Source organism: Mytilus galloprovincialis, chromosome 1, assembly GCF_965363235.1.
Source record: "Mytilus galloprovincialis chromosome 1, xbMytGall1.hap1.1, whole genome shotgun sequence".
In the NCBI taxonomy this organism is placed as follows: domain Eukaryota; kingdom Metazoa; phylum Mollusca; class Bivalvia; order Mytilida; family Mytilidae; genus Mytilus; species Mytilus galloprovincialis.
The window spans coordinates 72084387-72104109 of NC_134838.1; the positions used below are offsets into that span (position 1 = coordinate 72084387).

At 31.3% G+C, this 19723-nt stretch overlaps 1 protein-coding gene and 1 long non-coding RNA gene across 4 annotated transcripts in view; both read left to right on the forward strand.

Annotated features, from left to right (window-relative positions):
- Positions 1 to 19723, forward strand: part of LOC143083050 (uncharacterized) — a 76500-nt gene that overhangs the window by 10228 nt on the left and 46549 nt on the right. The window contains exons 2-6 of one of the 2 annotated variants that reach the window (XM_076259188.1): positions 2336 to 2414; positions 3576 to 3794; positions 15277 to 15477; positions 16014 to 16214; positions 17067 to 17249. In XM_076259188.1, the coding sequence (XP_076115303.1) occupies positions 2336 to 2414; positions 3576 to 3794; positions 15277 to 15477; positions 16014 to 16214; positions 17067 to 17249 (883 nt within the window). The remainder of the gene's footprint in view (positions 1 to 2335; positions 2415 to 3575; positions 3795 to 15276; positions 15478 to 16013; positions 16215 to 17066; positions 17250 to 19723) is intronic. The other variant, XM_076259198.1, reaches the window with a different exon arrangement.
- Positions 11631 to 13281, forward strand: LOC143083129 (uncharacterized). 2 transcript variants are annotated; one of them, XR_012980558.1, is made up of 3 exons: positions 11631 to 11734; positions 12635 to 12771; positions 13187 to 13281. It is a non-coding gene; the product is annotated as an uncharacterized LOC143083129 (long non-coding RNA). The 2 variants fall into 2 exon arrangements; XR_012980561.1 differs by having other exon boundaries at positions 11642 to 11734; positions 12682 to 12771.

The window sequence follows — 19723 nt, forward strand, 5'->3', positions numbered from 1 at the left end:
TACACCAAATTAAAGCTTACTGATAGAGAAATAAACTGAGTATAAACGGTATGTGCCACAATGACTATTAGAGGGGTTACGGAGGACCTAAATGCCAAAATACGCATGGAAATTAAGAACTATCCAATTTTGAATAATGGAATGGACTACTTCAGCCCTTCAGTCCCTAATAAAGGCAAATTTCATACACCAAATTAAAGCTTATTGATAGAGGAATAAACTGAGTATAAACGATATGTGCCGCAATGACCATTAGAGGGATTACAAAGGATCCAAATGCCAAATTACGCATGAAAATCAAGAAATACTAGGAGCCAATTTTGAATAATGAAATGGATATTTTGAATAAGGGAATGGACTGCTGCGACCCTTTAGCCCCTTATTTTAGATAAACCTTATACCTCATTCGATAGCTGATTACGAGAGGAACAAAATGTATATAGTCAACAAGTTCCGCAACGCATATTAGAGAAATATCGAAATACGCTTGAACAATAAGAAATAGCTTTTGTTGAATAATAGAATAGACTACTGCAACCCTACAGTCCCTAATAAAGGCAAACTTTATACACCAAATAAAAGCTTATTGATAGAGTAATAGATTGAGTATAAACGATATGTGCTGCAATTACCATTAGAGGGGTTACGGGGGACGTAAATGTCAAAATACGCGTGAAAAATAAGAAACAGTCAATTTTGAATTATGCAATGGATATTTTGAATAATGGAATGGACTGCTGCGACCCTTCAGCCCTTAATTACAGACCTACATTTTATCTCATTCGGAAGTTTATAAAAAGAGGAACAAATGGTATATAGTCAATTTATTCCGCGCAGTAACAAGAGACTAAAAATCGAAATACGCGTGAACATTTTGAGGGTAATTTCTGCTGGGACCGCACCTAAAAATCCGAAAATCTTGCACCCTCGTTGACGAGGTTAAGAGGGCAAAACGTTGTTGGTTGGGTTTGAAGGGAAAAAGTGGGGGTTGGGGTCGTGGGAAAATGTAATTTTGTGGAAAAAAGAAAATACACCAAAACAAATCCACAGATAGAATAAACACAATGGATTGTAAGATTACAAATATGTCTGATCAGAGAGTTAATGGCGCAAGAGGTAGAAATTTTGGAAAATACTGATGAGGAAACCCTCAAATGGCGAGAAGTAGGTCAGGACTCACCCTGGACTGTCAAAGACATTTAAAATGTTGACATGAAGTGTTGGTTCGCAAAAGTTATAATCTTGTGCTGGAAAGAGAAAAATATCCGCACTTGGGGATGTGAAAGACTCAACAAGTGAGCTATGATATGAACAAAAACCAGGCGAACAGGGTATGATTACCACGACTTTTATATTTTTAATAAAAATGGTATGACTGGAAGTGTGAGAATATGTTGTTTAGGCCTAAAAATCGGGTTCAAACCATTGCATTGGGGATGGTAGGAAAAATCTAAAAGGAACATTTTGACAGATCCTCGCTGAAACTGGACATGGGTTGCTGCATCTAATCTTTATGGTCGTAGTAGTTTTTGAGGCAAACTCGGCATCATCGATCTGTTCATCATCAGCTAAAGCAGAGCTGACACATTGTTCAACCAAGGACTTTACATATATCATGTATATGATCACAATATAAGTATAAATAAACAGACTTAAAGCAATCGTTTACGAATAAGTGAACCAATTGGCAAACGAAAAAAAACTCAAAACACACAACATTATCAGTAATGCATTTAGTTATCAAAAAACGGGAGTTTCAAGAACTTTTCACTTTCTAAGATAACCCCTGAGATGCGGCATACCGATTTAGACTATTTACCGGGTTCCCGATAACATTAAAAAGATCTGTTTAACCTTCCGGAGCACATGAGATCACATTGTAACTTAATGAATATTATAAACAAGGATAAATTCCTATATCGATTGAATCGCGATGCGTGGAACCCTTGGGAGGTGTATTATCGTTATATAGTGTCGTAAATAATGCATTAAATACTCCTTTTTTTCTTCTAAAATTAATCATTTTAAAAGGATTTCTAGGCATTACTAAATACATTTATGGTGACGTTAAAAAACAGATTCGTTTTGTTTAGCATGTTGTGATCGGCTTTTCCCTGGCTTTATATAGACATAAAAATCCTGAAAATGACAACACAATATTTTAAATTGAGTAACAGTTACTAGAAATGGTCAGTAGAATAATCAAACCATACATTGTGCTGGTCTTAAGGTTTCCACTGAAGAAAACTTCAAATTGTTAACTTCTTCACGAAAGTGTCTTCAGATAAAAAAAAAAGTATCTGGCTGATTATCTAATGATAAACACATTTTACAGTTTCAGATGATGTCAATGCTGCCACCACATGGTTTTCTTCTTATTATTCAGACATGTTTGGTGATTGTATCAGCACAGAGTAAGTATCAATGAAGTAGTTCATAACTAAAAATTGTAAGATGTCACTTTATAAAATTACAAACATTTTCTGAAATGTATAAAAGATAAAAAGATGTGGTTTGATTGCTATTTGACAACTCCGCGATCCCCATCAGAAACCAAATGACACAAAGGTTAGCAACTTAAGCTCACCATGCATACTAAACCAAATGGAAAACCTTATGCTCCATATAGAAAGCTGTGTCATCTGGTCTCTTGTGGAAAGTTGTCTCATTCGCAATCATACCACATCATCTTTTTTATATCTTAAAGTTTAAAACAACTCATTGATTTTTAAAGACAATCGTTAGTGGTGATAAGAGATGGAACAGTGCATTATGAAATGTGGGAACAATATGTACTGCAATAAATATGTTTATTTATAAATTTCGATTCCTATTTCTGTTCATTTACAAATTTCAATCTATTATATTAAAATAAATCAGTTAAATTACAAAATGCTGTTAATATACAAATGAATGTGTCTAAGTAACGATCCTAATTGATACGCATGAATAATAATAAAAAAAAAAATGTTACAGGTTATCTATTCATAACACAAAAAACACACACAATACGCAAACGAACAGCGCTTTATTGCTGTTCTTCATCTTAACATCATAGTGAGGCCTTAAACACGGATCATAACCCTCACCTCACTGCAAGTTAAATTTTCCAAAGTTAAGTAGCTATGTCAATTTGAAAATATGAGGTCTATAGAGGGTTTAGTTTCCGAATTAGAGGGTTCAATTTTCCATGACAGAATGAACATGTTAAGATATATTTCCCAACATGTTTTATCCTCACCAAATAATTATCAATGCATTATAACTAAATAAAATAGCTGGAATATCTGAGGTCTGTAAATAAAGGGGATAGTTATCAATCGTAGGGTGTTCCAATATGGCTAAAAAAATGTTTTTTTTTTTTTAAATTTAACAAGCATTTTTTATTCCTATCACGTACTTACTAATGCATTAATAATGATAATTACTAGTATATTATTATACTGCCTGAGTTTTGTCGCATTTTATAAATCTTAGTCTTTCTCTGTCTAAAATCAGGATTGAACTTTGAAAATACCACCATTGTTATTTAACGACAAACAAGTGATAATGTATTGAATGTTTACTGTTTTCAGCAAATCTTGCACTGAAGGGAATGGTAAAACAACAAACAACGCTTATAGATCAAGATGGTACTGAACACCATGCAAACTTAGCAATTGAAGGACCTGCAAATAATAACTGGAAAGATGGGTGCTCATCTACCGTGAACGGACAAGCAACAGCATCTTGGACTCTGACTCTACCAGAAGTAGCCTTTATTACTATTGTGAGGATGTACCTTCGGGATGATGGTAAGTGTCAATTTCAGTCCTTTATTTTATAGCAATAAAAGATTTATAAACAAATTCTCTTATTTGAACAAAGATTTTGTTCCGGATTCCGAAATTCAGATTATTATCCTAATACATCCTCGCAAGTGCGACACAAGGCTTTTCCGTGTTTTCTAAACAATGAAATGTATCTGTTAATTATATATATATATATATCTTCCTTAATCATCAAACATTAATTTTTTAACATTTATTTGATTAAGGTATACTTGATCGACCCGTTGGATTGCTTTCCTAACATAGTTATGTCATAGTAATGCATCTTTAGTGATCTTTTCCTCCCATATACATGTTATTCACTGGAAGTTTTCACCATGAAGGTATATCAGCATGCTTGATAACTTTTTACCTGTAACTACATTGCCACAGTGGTATTCAAATGATATAGATTGTTTTGTGAAGAAATAAGATACACCTATGACAGTTCAGTCAGGAGTCTACTTCGTCAAAATTGTCTCCCCACTACGCCAGTTCATTTTCACAATCGTAGAAATGGAAGCCATTGTAGGGATGACGCGCTACCAATATTGCTCTTGGAAACCGATAAATTTATCCACATTGCACCATTACGATCCTTATATGTCAGTTGTATTTTAAAAGACAAATGTATCAACTAGCTAATGAGCATCAGTTAATAATCTTGTCTGCATTGATTCAACTTAAAACTATTGTCTGATCGATTGTCAGGTGGAATTTTCGAAAATTCATAAACATTTAAAAAAATTCTAATTAAATATTTCGTGGAAGGGCAGACTAGATTTTTTTAGTGTATGAAGACTATAAACCCTAGTAATCACACACAAAAAATCAGAATTTTTCGAAGATATGTATTTTCATCATCCAACTTGAAAGACTGTCGTCAAGTACTTTCAGTAAAAAAATAGCTATTCGAACACACCTTCTCTGTTTTTGTGACTCATTAGATAGGTATTTCACTTGACCCATATATTTCATCTGAAGCGAGACGATGTATGAAATATTCTTACTTTGTACGATATCAAGACAAAATACTCAACTCAAACACGCCCTAACATAAAAAAAGTGCACTCGATTTTCTCTTTTCGATACAATTGTTACCCATTTTTTGGATTTTTTTCTTCAGTCACATAATGAAAGGACAGAAACGAAAATTACTAAACTTATAGATTGATATGTTTTCCGTCCGTGGTAATTTTTTCATAAAAATCGGAGGTTATGCATTTTCTTCATCCAACTTGAAAGATACCCATGTCGTCGACTTGATATCTAATTGTTCTGTTTAACTATGTACTAGATAAATTGAAAACTTATGCAAATGGTGTTTTTAAAATAAAACACCTCGTTATTGAGAAGAAAATTGCAATTTTGTTTGTTTCTATTAACTTTTAAAAATTTTGTCACTATAGTAAACAATACAGTAAACATTTATCGCCTTATCTAACAAAGAGCTTCGATTCTTTTGTTCTATTTCAACCTGGTTTCCGACTGAGTTGTCAATTCGAAACCAATTGTGGCCCCTCCTGCCGATTTGGTCTTTTATTCATACTTGACAGGCCCAATACAACAATTTTTCAAATAAAGAAAAATAACGAAGAATTGATATCCTCTTAATTCACACCCTACACTATAGTTGATGGACCTTTACTAAATAGTTCAAAATTTCATAACATTGTAAAACACATGTTAACAAATTCATAGAACTTGACATGGAAAATACCACAGATAAAATTAAGGGGATTAGTAGTATTACATTTTCCCATCTTTATGTTGGCCTTTTGTGTACCAAATGCAGGTGTAGGAATTCAACTAAGTAGCGCTGTGATTCCATGTAAGAGTATATTGTATATTGTTTTTTTTTTATTTATTCATGAATTACTGCAGTGTGTATATTTACAAAAGACAATTTGAAACCCATTGAAATATTTTCTTGAGAATTATTCGAAGAGACATCAACATTGTCATAAATTTTATGTAAAATGACTGTTGACATTGCTACCATAAACAAGCTCAGTTGGAAGTTGGTTATGATACTATTCAATTTCAATTTCTAAAACAGAATAATAAAGTATTAATACCACACATAGCTGTTTTGTCCAGGTTTTTATAATAAAAAGTAGTAAGTTATGTCATTATTGTCGCCAATGGAAGGATATATACTACCATTTACCCGTAAGTTTGCCTCATATATTGACTAACATCTTTAAATTGATAAAGCTGATTTTTGCCTTCAAATTGTGAGTATTACTTTCTTTTGCGCCATTTTTGTGTTGACTGATGACGTTTGATTGTGTCAGTTTTTTTTATGGAATTTTTCTTTTTAATATTCTTTGTTTGGTATTTTCGTGATACATTTTTTATACAACTTAATATAGGTTATTTCCTTGATATTAGTTGCTGCTTACAAAGAAGATATTTCATAAAGTTAAAGTCAACCTTTAAAGTGTTTAATTTGGATGACCTTTACAAAATATTTTATAACGGATGACCACAGATTTTTTCTAATTGTTGTAGCCACTATCCTGTCCTCCCAGCATGAAATCACCGAATAATGCTAAACACCCACTTTTGACCTACCATGAGCAACACATATTCATGCCACATGTTGAGCAGGATCTTCTTATCCATCCTGACTATTTGTATCAATTCTGTTTTTTTTTTATGTTACTATTGTGGTTAGAGCAATGTTGTTCTCTGCGATTTTCAATTATTCAATGAATATATAATGTAACAGTAGTCATGTCTATCCATTGTATTGAATAAGGTTTGTTATTCTAAAATTTTACATTCGGCCAAGTTTAATGGTTAGAAATTTTATAAAATGATGGTTAATAAATTTGACGATGAATAGGGTAATAGGTGACTTTTCAATTTGAAATAACTCTTTCGGAGCCCTCAAAAGGATCCCCTGTTTTGAATAGGATCATGAGGCTCGGTAAAATACACTTTTATATTAAAACAACATGCATCCCATGTTACATGTACATGATAGAACCCTTTGCATAATATTGACACTTAAAATCCACGAATTCCAACATCAATCCGAATTCCGATAGCAAAAGAATCTTTTTTGAAAGAATCTGTTTACGCTCTATTAAATAGAGAATGGAAATGGGAAATGTGTCAAATAGATAACAACTCGACCTAAGAGTTAAAAAAATATACAGCCGACAGCCGTTAATGGGTCTTCAACACAGTGAGGACATACTGCCACGGGAGGCGTACATCCCTAGTATTTCATTGTGATTATATTACAAAATGCTAGTATAACCAGGTCTAATCGTGCCATATTGGATGCGTGACTGCATACCAGAACTAGAAATTAAAGAGACTACAGACACGGCTTCCTCCGCCTCATTTTTAGACTTATACCTCGAATTTGACATACACAGTCATCTCAGTACCAGAATCTATGACAAACGAGACGATTTTAATTTTGAAATTATCAATTTCCCCCACCTTAGTAGTAATATACCAACTTCACCTGCATATGGAATATACATTTCCCAACTGCAGGTATTCAAGAGCTTGCAGCTCCTATTCAGACTTTATAAAACGTCACCAGTGTCTGAGCAGAAGGTTGATGAACCAGGGGTATGTCAAAGAACGTCTCGTCCTTTTTCTAAAAAAGTGCATCGGAAGATACCCATAACTTGTTGATGAATATTCCGTATCACCTTCACAAATAATACAAGATGGCCTTGAAGTATAGATTTTGCGTACTGACGTTGGTTATCATCTTAATAACGTGTTATAGTATTCTTTTATTTGTCTTTATTAATATTACTTGTACTGTTAAATCAGTTTTTTAGATATTCTTTTGAGGTGACTCTGTGGTTATGTAAAACATCGTACTTTGAACGACAAAATTAGTTCATTTATTATTATTACTTTTACTTATGGATCTTGATATACTATGAATGACAATAGATATAGGAAGATGTGGTGTGAGTGCCAATGAGACAACTCTCCATACAAATAACAATTTAAAAAGTAAACCATTATAGGTTAAAGTACAAAACTATTTTATTCAATAATACTACTTTTTTTGTTGAGTCTGTTTTTTGTGATATACATTTGACGTGAAACTGTTCTTATGTATCCCGTCAGGCTTTGAACCACACAATTATTTTATTTGTTATTATTACTTCTACTGTTAAGTCTGTTTTTTGTTATATCTACTTTACGTGACTCTGCATTTATGTATGCCGTCAATCGAACGACAAAGTTGTTTTTGTGTCTACCTGTGCGAATTTCAAACGCGCAATTTTGCACCAGTACTGGAGACCTTCTATCCTTTACGGGTAGACTTTACATAGATAAATTAAGTCGTATAAGAAAAGCAATATGAGTATGTTAAATTTGATGTATGCCTTTTTGTGCTTCTTCGTTACATTTGTTGTTTTTATAGTGATATTAAGATGATAACACAATATTGGCTGCTGTACCCCTATTTTGATATTTTTACTCTTTGAGTATGTTTGTTTTGTTCATGCATCGTTGACAATGTAATGGAATTTGATGCGATTGTCATACAAGTGAGAGGTTTAGCTAGCTATCAAACCAGGTTCAATCCACCATTTTCTACATTGGAAAATGCCTGTACCAAGTCAGGAATATGACAGTTGTTATCCATTCGTTTGATGTGTTTGGACTTTTGATTTTGCCTTTTGATTTTTGATTTTCCTTTTTGAATTTTCCTCGGAGTTCAGCATTTTTGTGTTTTTACTTCTTTTTTTTTATAGTAAACAAAATGTAGTGTTTTGTAAACAACTTATTTGTTTCTCTTCGTGTTATAACTCTAGACTGTAAATATAAAACAAAGAAGATTTGGTATGATGACCAATGAAACAACTGTCCACAGGAGACCAAAATGACAGAGAAATTAACAACTACAGGTCACCGTACGGCCTCAACAATGAACAAAGCCCATACCACATAGTCAGCTATAAAAGGCCCCGAAATGACAATGTAAAAAAATTCAAACGAGAAAACTAACGGTCTATAAAAACTATAAATGAAAACCCTGAACTGGTCTTAAGTCTTTTGGATATCAAGATATTGAAACAAATCATCTTGCTTTATCATGTTTATGTACATGTATGTTGGCTGTGTATTCTTTTAAATCTACCTCTTTTGAAATTACTAATGCCCACACGTCTTTGTGTATTCTTCAGACGATGTTGATAAACTGAGGATTTTTAAAGAAATAAAAAAAAAACGTTACATGTATTGTCCATGCAGTATTAGTGATTTATTTGGTGGCACTACTCATAGGACAGGATGTACGTAGTTTGTAAAATACAATACTAATTAATAGTCAGAGCACATACATTAAGAGGCCTGATTTTTAAATGTCATTATTTTTGCTATTGTTGCTAAACCTTTTTTCAACAGACGATTACTATCGTATGTTTTTACTGAATTGTCCCTTTTTTGTTTGAGTAACTTTTCATTTAGTGACTTCGTAGTAAGATGGAAATCCGCTACATGTGTATGATGTGTATTCATTATTTTGGTTGTAAGCATACAATGTATAATCTGTTTTTAGAACAATTATTTTTCGAACTAGATCTCAAAACAGATTACTCATATTGATCATGTCTGCGCATATGTTGAAATATAACACTACATTTACTATTTGTAAATACGATATATCGGATCTGTACTTCCTCTAGAACAATGTAGAAATTAGAAATACTCTTTGGTTGGTTTGTACAAGGGTGTCACTATACTAAGGGTTCTACATGGAATACAATGTATTTTGATTTATTTTTTTGAAAGGTTTACGGACGCCATTGTGACTCAGTTGAAATTTACGAACACTAAAGGTAGCCATGCAGGGATATGTCAAATTGTAATTATAATATTCTTCCTTTTTCTCCTGGTTCCGTGTTATATTAGCGTCCATTCGTTTTTCTTTTTGAAATATCAAATACCAAAAGGAAAAACAGAAGTCTTTCCTTTTAATAGCTAGTGAAAAGCCAGAAAAAAATAATGAAAATAAAAAACATGCATCAGAGACCAAAATCAGCTTAAACACATCCCGGAGATTTTGTATCTAAACGTCACAGACAGTAAAAGATGACATGACTTGTGCAATGCCAAAAATAAATATATCGACAGGCAAGAGGACAGTTAAGAGTAAACTTCTTTACAGAAAAAAAAAAATATGGATGTGTTTCTATATATCCCGTTTGAAATTAATACAAATTTAGTTATGTTTTATATTGCTGATGACATAATCGATATTTGTGCCAATGTAAACTATATTCAAAGATCTATTTAAAACATTGGTAAGTCAACATTTACTAATAAGTTTGTGTAATTGTTAGGTAAGTTTACATGGATCACAAAGTGATTTCCGCGCTTTTAGTACGATATTGCCGTAAAATTTAGGATATGAAATTCCGTTTTTAATAAGTTTTCTTACGGTACGGCAAACTGTACTAATCAAATCTTTGTATCTATATGACAATGTTTTAGGAATCAGAGTACAATAACGTTTCTATCTTTTAGCAGCAGAAGTGCATTGTTTATAAACATTCATAAGCAAATTTACTCCTTAATTTTAAAGGAAAATTGCATATAATCCGTGAAAAATTATTAATAATTATTTGTTAAGTGGTGCTTTCTAATTGGATTCAGAACATTATCTCAATTATGTACGCCAACATTATGGAAACAGCTTTTAACGTTGTGTTTAATATACAGATATATACTTAGTGTATTCATAATACTATACGTGTTTACCATAAGCAGACCGAATTAAGTAGAATTCATAACAAAATTGAAAAAAAGTTGATACCAAGACCATTACGGAAACCTTATTCAATGATATTTTTTACGAATCAGATTAAACAACTTTGGATGCAAATGATATAAATATGTTTTATTGATTGTCGTACGAGGTCAATCTGGTCTCCACTTCATTACAAAGGAGTAGGTCCGGTACCCAGGTAGCACAAAACATTTTCAAAACATTTTTATAAGGTTGTATAAATGTCTTATCAAAACGTTGTCAAACAAATATTTTCGTGATGTTATGTGAATATTTTTTCTTTGATTTTTAAAACATTTATTTAAAACATTTTTTGAAAATATTTTTACAATGATGTAAGAATATTCATAAAAATGTTTTCGATAATATTTTTTAAGATATTTTGTATGAATGTTTTATAAATGTTCAGAAGATATGTAGGTTCTACCTCTGAAAAACATTTTAAAAGTATATAAGTAGAACATTCTTAACAATATCACTCCGATGTTTTAAAAATATTTTCTAAAAATGTTTCATGAAATGTTTAAATAACATGCCTTTGAGATATTTTAACAACATTTCTTCATAATATTTGATGAAAACATTTTGAAAACGTTACGCTTTTAATATTGAGAAAATGAATTTATAAAACATTTTGTTGCTAATATTTTGACAACATTTTAAAATAATATTATGAACACATTTACCCCAAAACATTTTAAAAACGTTTCGCATTTAATATTGAGAAAATGACTTTATAAAACATTTTGTTGCTTATATTTTAACAACATTCTAAAATAATATTATGAATACATTTACAAAAAAATATTTAATAGAAAATGTTTTAACAATATTTTTCAAACATTGATTTAGGTTATGTAAAATACTTTATTTTATTTAATAAATGACAGAGATGTGAGCTGTACCTCGATCCCATATATATATAGCATTATATAGTGCACGCACTGCTATTTTCCGGATTTTATATTCCACTACCGACATCAAACGTTTACACATTTAAAATCTAACTGTTCCCGATGATCAACGGACATGATTCAAAGGAATTTTGAAACCAGTAACCGGAAGTTTTAATTATTGCCATGCTGTAAACAAAGACAAAGGAAACGTACAAAATAAAGAATAACCTTATCATGCGTTAAAACTGGTAAGATATGACACTAGTTCACATTTATAAATCATTGTTATGCTTCTAAAAATATCTTGGTTAATTTGTTTAATATATTCAAACAATAAATACGAGTGTAAGCAAGTAAAATACAAAAAGGGGGATGATGATAATTTAGTCTGCCTTGATGTTGTGATGTGTATGTCCAGTGAACATTAGAATTATACAAACAGGGTTAAACTTAAGGTTTTTTTTATATTATTTTAAAGTCTATAAATGCAATCACTTGTAACCACTGAGCATGTCTGAAAAGTTCTGTTATAAGCATTACAAGTCAGCCCATTATTTGCTTTAACAGACAGGGCAATACTTTATTTGCTCCATCGCTGGCTACACATCTACTTATCAAGGGAATCTCAAATACGCAATGATTATCAAAGCTTTTTCTATTTGACAAAGCGAGTGTTGTTGCCTCTATAATATATTGTTTTATGTTTTTGTAACTTGTACTTTTGTGTTGAGCCCTACAAGTAACAACCTACCACCCAGCCAGATAATTATTTATGTGCCGATCCCAAGACAGGAGTTTGATTCAGTAGTTGCCGGTTCATTTCTGACAAATTTGTTTTTTCGTTAAACTTTATAAATTATGCCATTCCTTTCATTGTTAGAATTGTTTAAATTATACGACTTTACAGGACGTATTATGGTAATGTATACTGTGTCCGTCTGTCGGTCGGCCTGTTCGTTCCTCTATCTGTTGCATCAACATGTCCGACACTAACTCAAAAAAGCTTTAACCAATTTGAATAACACTGGATTGTTTATATACATGGAGCAGCTGTTCACTTTTAAATGTTGTGGCCTTTGTAGCTGACTATTACACTGTGACTTTTTCTAACTTATATTTTATTCATTTGTTTATTTTAACTTTTGTAGGATCAATTAGACGTTCCAAAATTTATGATGAATTTTCTGAAATGCAGATTAAAATGGAGAATGGAAATGGGGATTTTAAAGAAGAATATAAGCTTAGAAATGACTACAAATATCCTGGAAGAGCAAATTTTTTGAAGGTATTTATTATTTTAAATCCTCAATCTACATTACATGTATTTGCACAAAAATATACAATAACCATTACAAAATTTTTTTGTTTATGGAAGACCAAGAAAATGTTAAAGGTTCTTCATGGCTGGCTACTCTTTATAGTTGAGAAAACTATAGTGTCTTATTTTAAAAACTGGTGAAATCTACCGTTACACTTGTTTAATAATAAAAAAAACTCTAGATGTTTAAAATAGCTACAATTGTTGCTTCACAATCAATTAACACTGATAAGTTGACACTTTTCAATATATTTTTGTAAAACCGCTGGATTTAATGAAGAGAAATAGTTTATAGTGTAATTTTGATTAAATTAACTGAAATTTCAGCCACTTGTTTAATCACTAAACTGAAGGACTAATTTGCTTACACTTTATTTTACAGAAGCCAGCAGATGTCAAAGGAAATAAAAAGAATGGAACAAAGGAAACTTTGAAAAAGAACAGTGATATGAAAATATTGAATAAATGTTTTGCATTTATGATTGTAGTTCTATCTTGTATAGTGTTGACTAATTACTTATAAGGTAGCAGAGAAAACAGTTAAAAAACTATGCAGAAGCAGAAAAATGTCTGAGGGTACCTGTGATCAAACATGAGATCAAGAAATACTTTTAAAAAAAATGCGCAAAGATATTTAAAATCAGAAAAAAAGAATACCTTTCTGTAAGTAAAACCATGACAAACTATATAATATTACGTGTTCAATAAATACAAAAAATAGGGTTATGTCAATGAGATATCAATCTAAATCTGACAAAAGTAAATAAAATATATGCTGATTCAACTGTAATCAACAAACAATTGTAAAATGAGATGTTGGGTAAAGATCAGTATGACAGCAGTTGTTTTTCAGATGCAGATCTAGGATTATGAGAAAACTAGACAAAGTTGAAGAGAAATAGTTGGAATTAGATAAACCATAATTATAGCTCCATGCGGGGACCCAGGATCTCCCCATATTCAAACACAATCAACTGTTTTATAATATTTTATAAAACGTTTGAATAATGATGTTAGAAAACATTTTTCTAATGATATTCATATAACATTTAAATGATGTTTTGAGAATATGAACATTATTAAAACATTTTGTAAAATGTTTTTTGAACATTTTCACAACATTATTTCCTGCAAAACATTTTTGTTTTATGTTTTAAAAATGTTTCAAGGATATTTTAATATAAAACAAACATTTATAAAACATTTTACAAACATTGTCAACAAAATTTAGAAACGTTTTAATGATGTCTTAAAAATATTCTGGAAATGTTATAGAAAATGTTTTGAAAATATTTGTGAAACCAAACAATGGCACGTTATTTTAATATTTTCTACGATATTTTCACAACATTTTTCAAAATATTTTAAAAACATAAACAAAATATTTTTGTGTTAACTGGGTAAGGACCGATTTTGGCCTCAAATTTCAGTTTCATCTGACGAAAGATTTTGACCACTTTTTGAACACTTAAGTGTCTATTTCATATGATGCAATTAATTTATGTGAAAGATTTTAACTATTTAATCATTAAAAACGATCCGATTCTGGCTTAAATATGAGAAATCTACCAAATATGCGAAAAAATGTCACTTTTAAGATGGTTTTTGTCAAAAACGAAAGTGGCCGCATCCGTGTTCATCCTCAATCTTTATATATGTTATGTATTATCATTAAATACAACTTCCATTTCAATATTTTGGATGAACACGAATGCGGTCACTTTCGTTTTACACGGAAACCGTCTAAAATTTAACTAAAATGCTGGAATTGTGAAGATTTCAGTAATTTAGCATGAATTAATGGTGCTAGTTCTCAATATATGTGCATTGTATTAGCAAAAAGAGCCCATATTTATGTAGCAGAACCTTTCTACTATCCAATAAATGACTAAAAGTTTACATTTTAACAATTTTGTAAAACTGCTATATTTTGGGGCCAAAAAGGGGTCTTACTGGACCTACTCCTTTGGTTAATAGATGTTTGATTGACAATCATACCACTTCTCTTTATTTTTTAAGTTGATCGCAAAAATAGACATAATTATATCTTACATAATAACCCATCATAGATACCAGCTTTATTGTTCAGTAACACATTTGGTTGCTTGATTGGTTGATTGTTGGTTTCTTAACGTCCAGTGGGTAACACATTTGGAAGCCACTTTAGGTATATATCTCAATGTGTTTGACCTGTTAAAAGAAGAGCTTTGTCAGCTAGATAAAGTCATGGTTGGAAAGCTTTACTGCCTCTCCAAATGTATTGTGTAGCGAAATAATGTTTTGTTGATTTTCAGAATGATGCACATAACTTCTCATTAATTTCCAATGTGGTAAGACTGAGTATGTACGTTAATATTAACCATCAAACAAAGAATCTGCGACAGTTGATTATTTGATTTAAAACTTCTATAATTTACCCTTATTGAAGTCACCTTACCTTGATGTCATGTGTTTTATTTATATATTTTTCAGTAATTGGCACAATGAAAGATTATCGTTTATATGTATCAAATACTACCATAGGTGGTCCAGGTGAAACTTTATGCTACACAAATTTAAATCTAGCAAACAATCCGGAAACGACACAGGATATTAGCTGTAATCTACTTGCAAGAAAGCTTTATTTTTTCAACAGATATAAGGTTGTTGAATTATGTTATGTAGAAATACATGGTAAGAGAAATTAGTTTCAAATAAGATGCGTTGGTGCATACCCACGTGTACATTGTAAAACAAGAAAATAAGAAAAGAGTGTATCAATTAAAACTAAAATATGTTTTTTTTTTGGTAATCACAGCAATGAATCCAATTGAAATTAAGGAAGTTCAACGATAATTTTGTCTTTTTCATTGAATAAAGTACCAAGGACAAAATCTTTTTAAATCAAAATAGCAAAAAAGCATCATTACATTGTGTAATAACTGTTTGTACTTTTACTCACATTGTGTAATAACTGTTTGTACGTTTACTCACATTGGTCAACTTAGTTTGTATAGATACAATCATATATTGGTCACTATTTTTAATTCCAGACCTGTGTCTCGTATATTTTCATTTGGGTATATATATTTTTCTATTCAATATAAGTATAATTGATTCGTTATCATCTACTTTTGTATTTACTTGTGTGGTAAGCAACAATATAATTAAGATATTTTGTTCGAAGGTCACATATTGGGATCGTCCGTTAATAAAACATTACATTGTAGGATGCTTCATGGGTACATGGGGACCAAACTGTACAGAACGATGTCCACCAAATTGTATAAACAACCAATGCGATATTGGAAACGGATATTGTGTCTGGGGGTGTGACTCAAATAATTGTTTTAATAACAAATGTGATTTTCAAACCGGCGTTTGTATGAATGGGTGCTTAGCTAGACGAGCCGGACAGTACTGTAGCAGATGTATGTTGTTTTTATCTTTCTATGTCAGATTAAGATACCAATCAATTGTTCCGTTAAAAAGAATACCACGTTTAAAAACATATTACTAAGTACAAGAAGATGTGGTATGAGTTCCGATGAGAAAAATTTCCATTCAAGTAAACCATTATAGGTCAAAGTATGGCCTTTAATTAAAGGCAAGAGTAGTATGCCGCTGTTCGAAATTCATAAATGGATTGTAAAAACAAATCCGGGTAACAAACTAAAACTGAGGGAAACACATCAAATATAAGAGAAGAACTACGATACAACAAAAACACAACTTTAACACGGAGCCGTGGCTCACACCGAACAGCAAGTATACTTGTAATACAAGTATAATGTAATTAAATAGTTCGTTAGCTTTAATTTTATAGTATTTTTAAATATTCTTTATTAAACTTATACGAAATTTCAATTTAACTCATTATAATTTTAAGAGTATAAGGTTAAAAAATTCACTTAGCTATTGTTTATGTTGTTGTTTTTTTTTTTTTATTTATTTACCCTATATTTTGTGTTTATTTTCCTTTTTGTTTAGACTCTTTTATGCTTTTTTCTTCCATCCTCAACGTTCATGCCGATATATATTTGTTAACCAAGAGCACCACTGAAGACATTAGTTGTCGAAATACACATCTGGTGCATGAAAAATGTTGCCGTTAATGCTATTATAAAACAAAGGACTATGTGAGATGATTACTAATTAGACAACTTATATATCTATGTATTAGATATGTTAATATAAAAGCACTTGTTTGTTGGTTTCGCTTAAATGATTCAAACGCTTTTGATTAACGTAACCTTTAATACAATAAACTGTTTATATCACAGATAATCTAGCTTCCGAAGGGACAGCTATACAAAATCCTCCTAATTCGAATAACCCGGCAGGTTTGTCTATTGATGGAAATCGGACAAATGGTATCTGTTCCAGAACAACTGGACAAATTTCTTACCTTCAAGTTGACACTGGATCATTGAGTGTTGTAACTACAATATATATAACCTTTGGTGGTAAGAACTAATTTTAGGATTTGTTAAATATCTTTTATATAACCACTAAACAGGCTATTATTTATCGGACTACGGCTTTTATTACATGTAAACAAGGTCGGAGTTTATATTGAAAAGTTTCTTTTGTAAATTAACCAATTGACTAAAATCGGTAAAATGTTAGGAAATACTAACATGAAGCAGTTTATCTGTTCCTTATTTTGAGATCTTTTACTAAATCTTGGTCCGCATTTACATGTTTACGCTGTCGACGCACAAGACGTAGCTTGTTCGGAGATCATGCAATTCCCTAAATTTATTTTAGCGTTAATGTTAACACTAATTTACGAATTTGATCGTCTTTTATCAGAATGCATTGTTTTCTGTACGGACTGTATTTGTTTCCTTTAAACGATTTTTAACTATTAAACAACTGTATACAACTGTTGTCGTGGTCTTGAAAATAACAAATGATTCATAAAATTGAGATGGGAATGTGCCAAAGAGACAACAATCCGACCATATACATTTTGGCAATTTAAGGCCGTGTTCACACCAAACGCCATGTACAGTAAACTTGTTTACAATTAGTTTAATGTACTGGACATTGGTTTCACATTAAATTTGTTCACATCGGTACACCTTGTTTAATTACCTGTACATAAGATTTGTTCACACTTGTAAACTCTATGTCATTTAAATGTTCATTACGTAGAACCGAATGCAAAGTTTTCGGACAACTTTTCTAGCAGTAAGGGAACGACCATTTTTCTTCAAAAAAATAAGATCCTACAGATGATACACAAATATTCTAAATCAAGAGTTTCCCCATACATTATAACGTTAAATATTGTAAAACAATTGATTACCAGCATCGAAAAAAAAAACCGGAATAAAACGTTTGCGCGGAAAAATTTCTGGCTCAGATAAATTAACAAAATACCCCCCCCTCCTTTTTTTTAAGTTAAGTAGTTGCTTCTTTATGAAAGCCATTTTGATGATTTGCAGTAGTTTAAAAATAATAAAGATGTCTTGATTAAGCATTAGAAAACGAAGGCTGTAGCAGCGTGCTTACAGGCGAAGAATATATATTTTTATTCTTAAAAAGGCAATGCATTACATCGGTACAGAGATTGAAGGAGAAGAAGGAATGATATATTAGGGATCACTATATTCCTATCTTTTCTGTTTGTTTCAAATGGTATTTCTTCTCCAAGGAGTATTTGGCAAAGGGAGGGGGTAATATCTTTTTTTTAGTTTTAATGGTAATTTAACGGATCCGAGATACATGTACTATATAAACAATACATTTATCTCACACTTTTTAAGTAATGCATTTATGAGTGAATCGTTGTTTGAGTAAAGATCAGTGGCAACATTTCTGTGCAAGTCAAGTCGATTCGGAAAGACCTTAATTTTCAAATGAATTATGTGTTCGACAATGATGCTGCTTTGGGTCTTGATAAGGGCTTAATAAAGCTACGTTAAGTTTTAAAAAGAATATATATATATATCAAGTTTAGACAAATATTTCTGTTAAGAACTTCATTAATAATTGTTAAAAATATCAACTTTATTCAAAAATTGTTTCTTCCTTAAATATACACGGTGAAACTAATGTTTTAAATGACTAGTTTTGTGTGCACTTAATCTACACAAGGCCTACATCGAGTATCGACTGCATGTAGACAAAACATGATTTACACTACATGTAAACATTGAGTTTTATCAATGGGAACGTAATTAGGTCTTTCCACTTTTCCGTGGAAAGACCTATTGGATTTCTTCTTCTGATTATTATTATTATTATAAGGTCTTTCAACCTTTCAGGTGAAAGACCTATTGTTTTTGTTCTGATTATTATTATTAGGTCTTTCAACCTTTCGTTGAAAGACCTATAGGTTTTGTTCTGATTATTATTATTATTATTATTTTTTTTTTTTTTTGAAACCAACTCTGCTTAACTGAATACTTTCCCAAATAAGAGTTATCTCCCCGAACACTATTTTCCTTGTTATCTCTAAGGCTTCGCAACCGTATAAGAAACCGACAAATTAATTTTTCCAAATTGCTCGTTATATCCTCAGTATGTTCTGTTTTATTTTGACCGAAGCTATCCGGAGACTCCATATGAGCGTTATCCCCCCTTTTGTATATGATATAAGTGATATGCATTTCTAACTGGTAAACCATAAGTGAAAGAGACCTAGGGTCTTTTGATTTAAGATCCTTGGTCCAAAAAAATGAAAATTAGGTCAAGGTCAAAGGTCAAGGTCAAATTCTAAATTTTGATTTTGGGTTATTTTCACTTATTTTCATTAACCTTACAAGATATCGACAAATTATTTTTCCTAAATTGTTAGTTGCGACATGTCGTAACTTATTAATTTTGGTTGCAAGGGTGCTAAACAATAAATGGGAGTTTTCGACCCTCTTATATTTAGAATTATGCGTAAAGTGATATTACTCATGAACCATACATATTAAGGAACTAG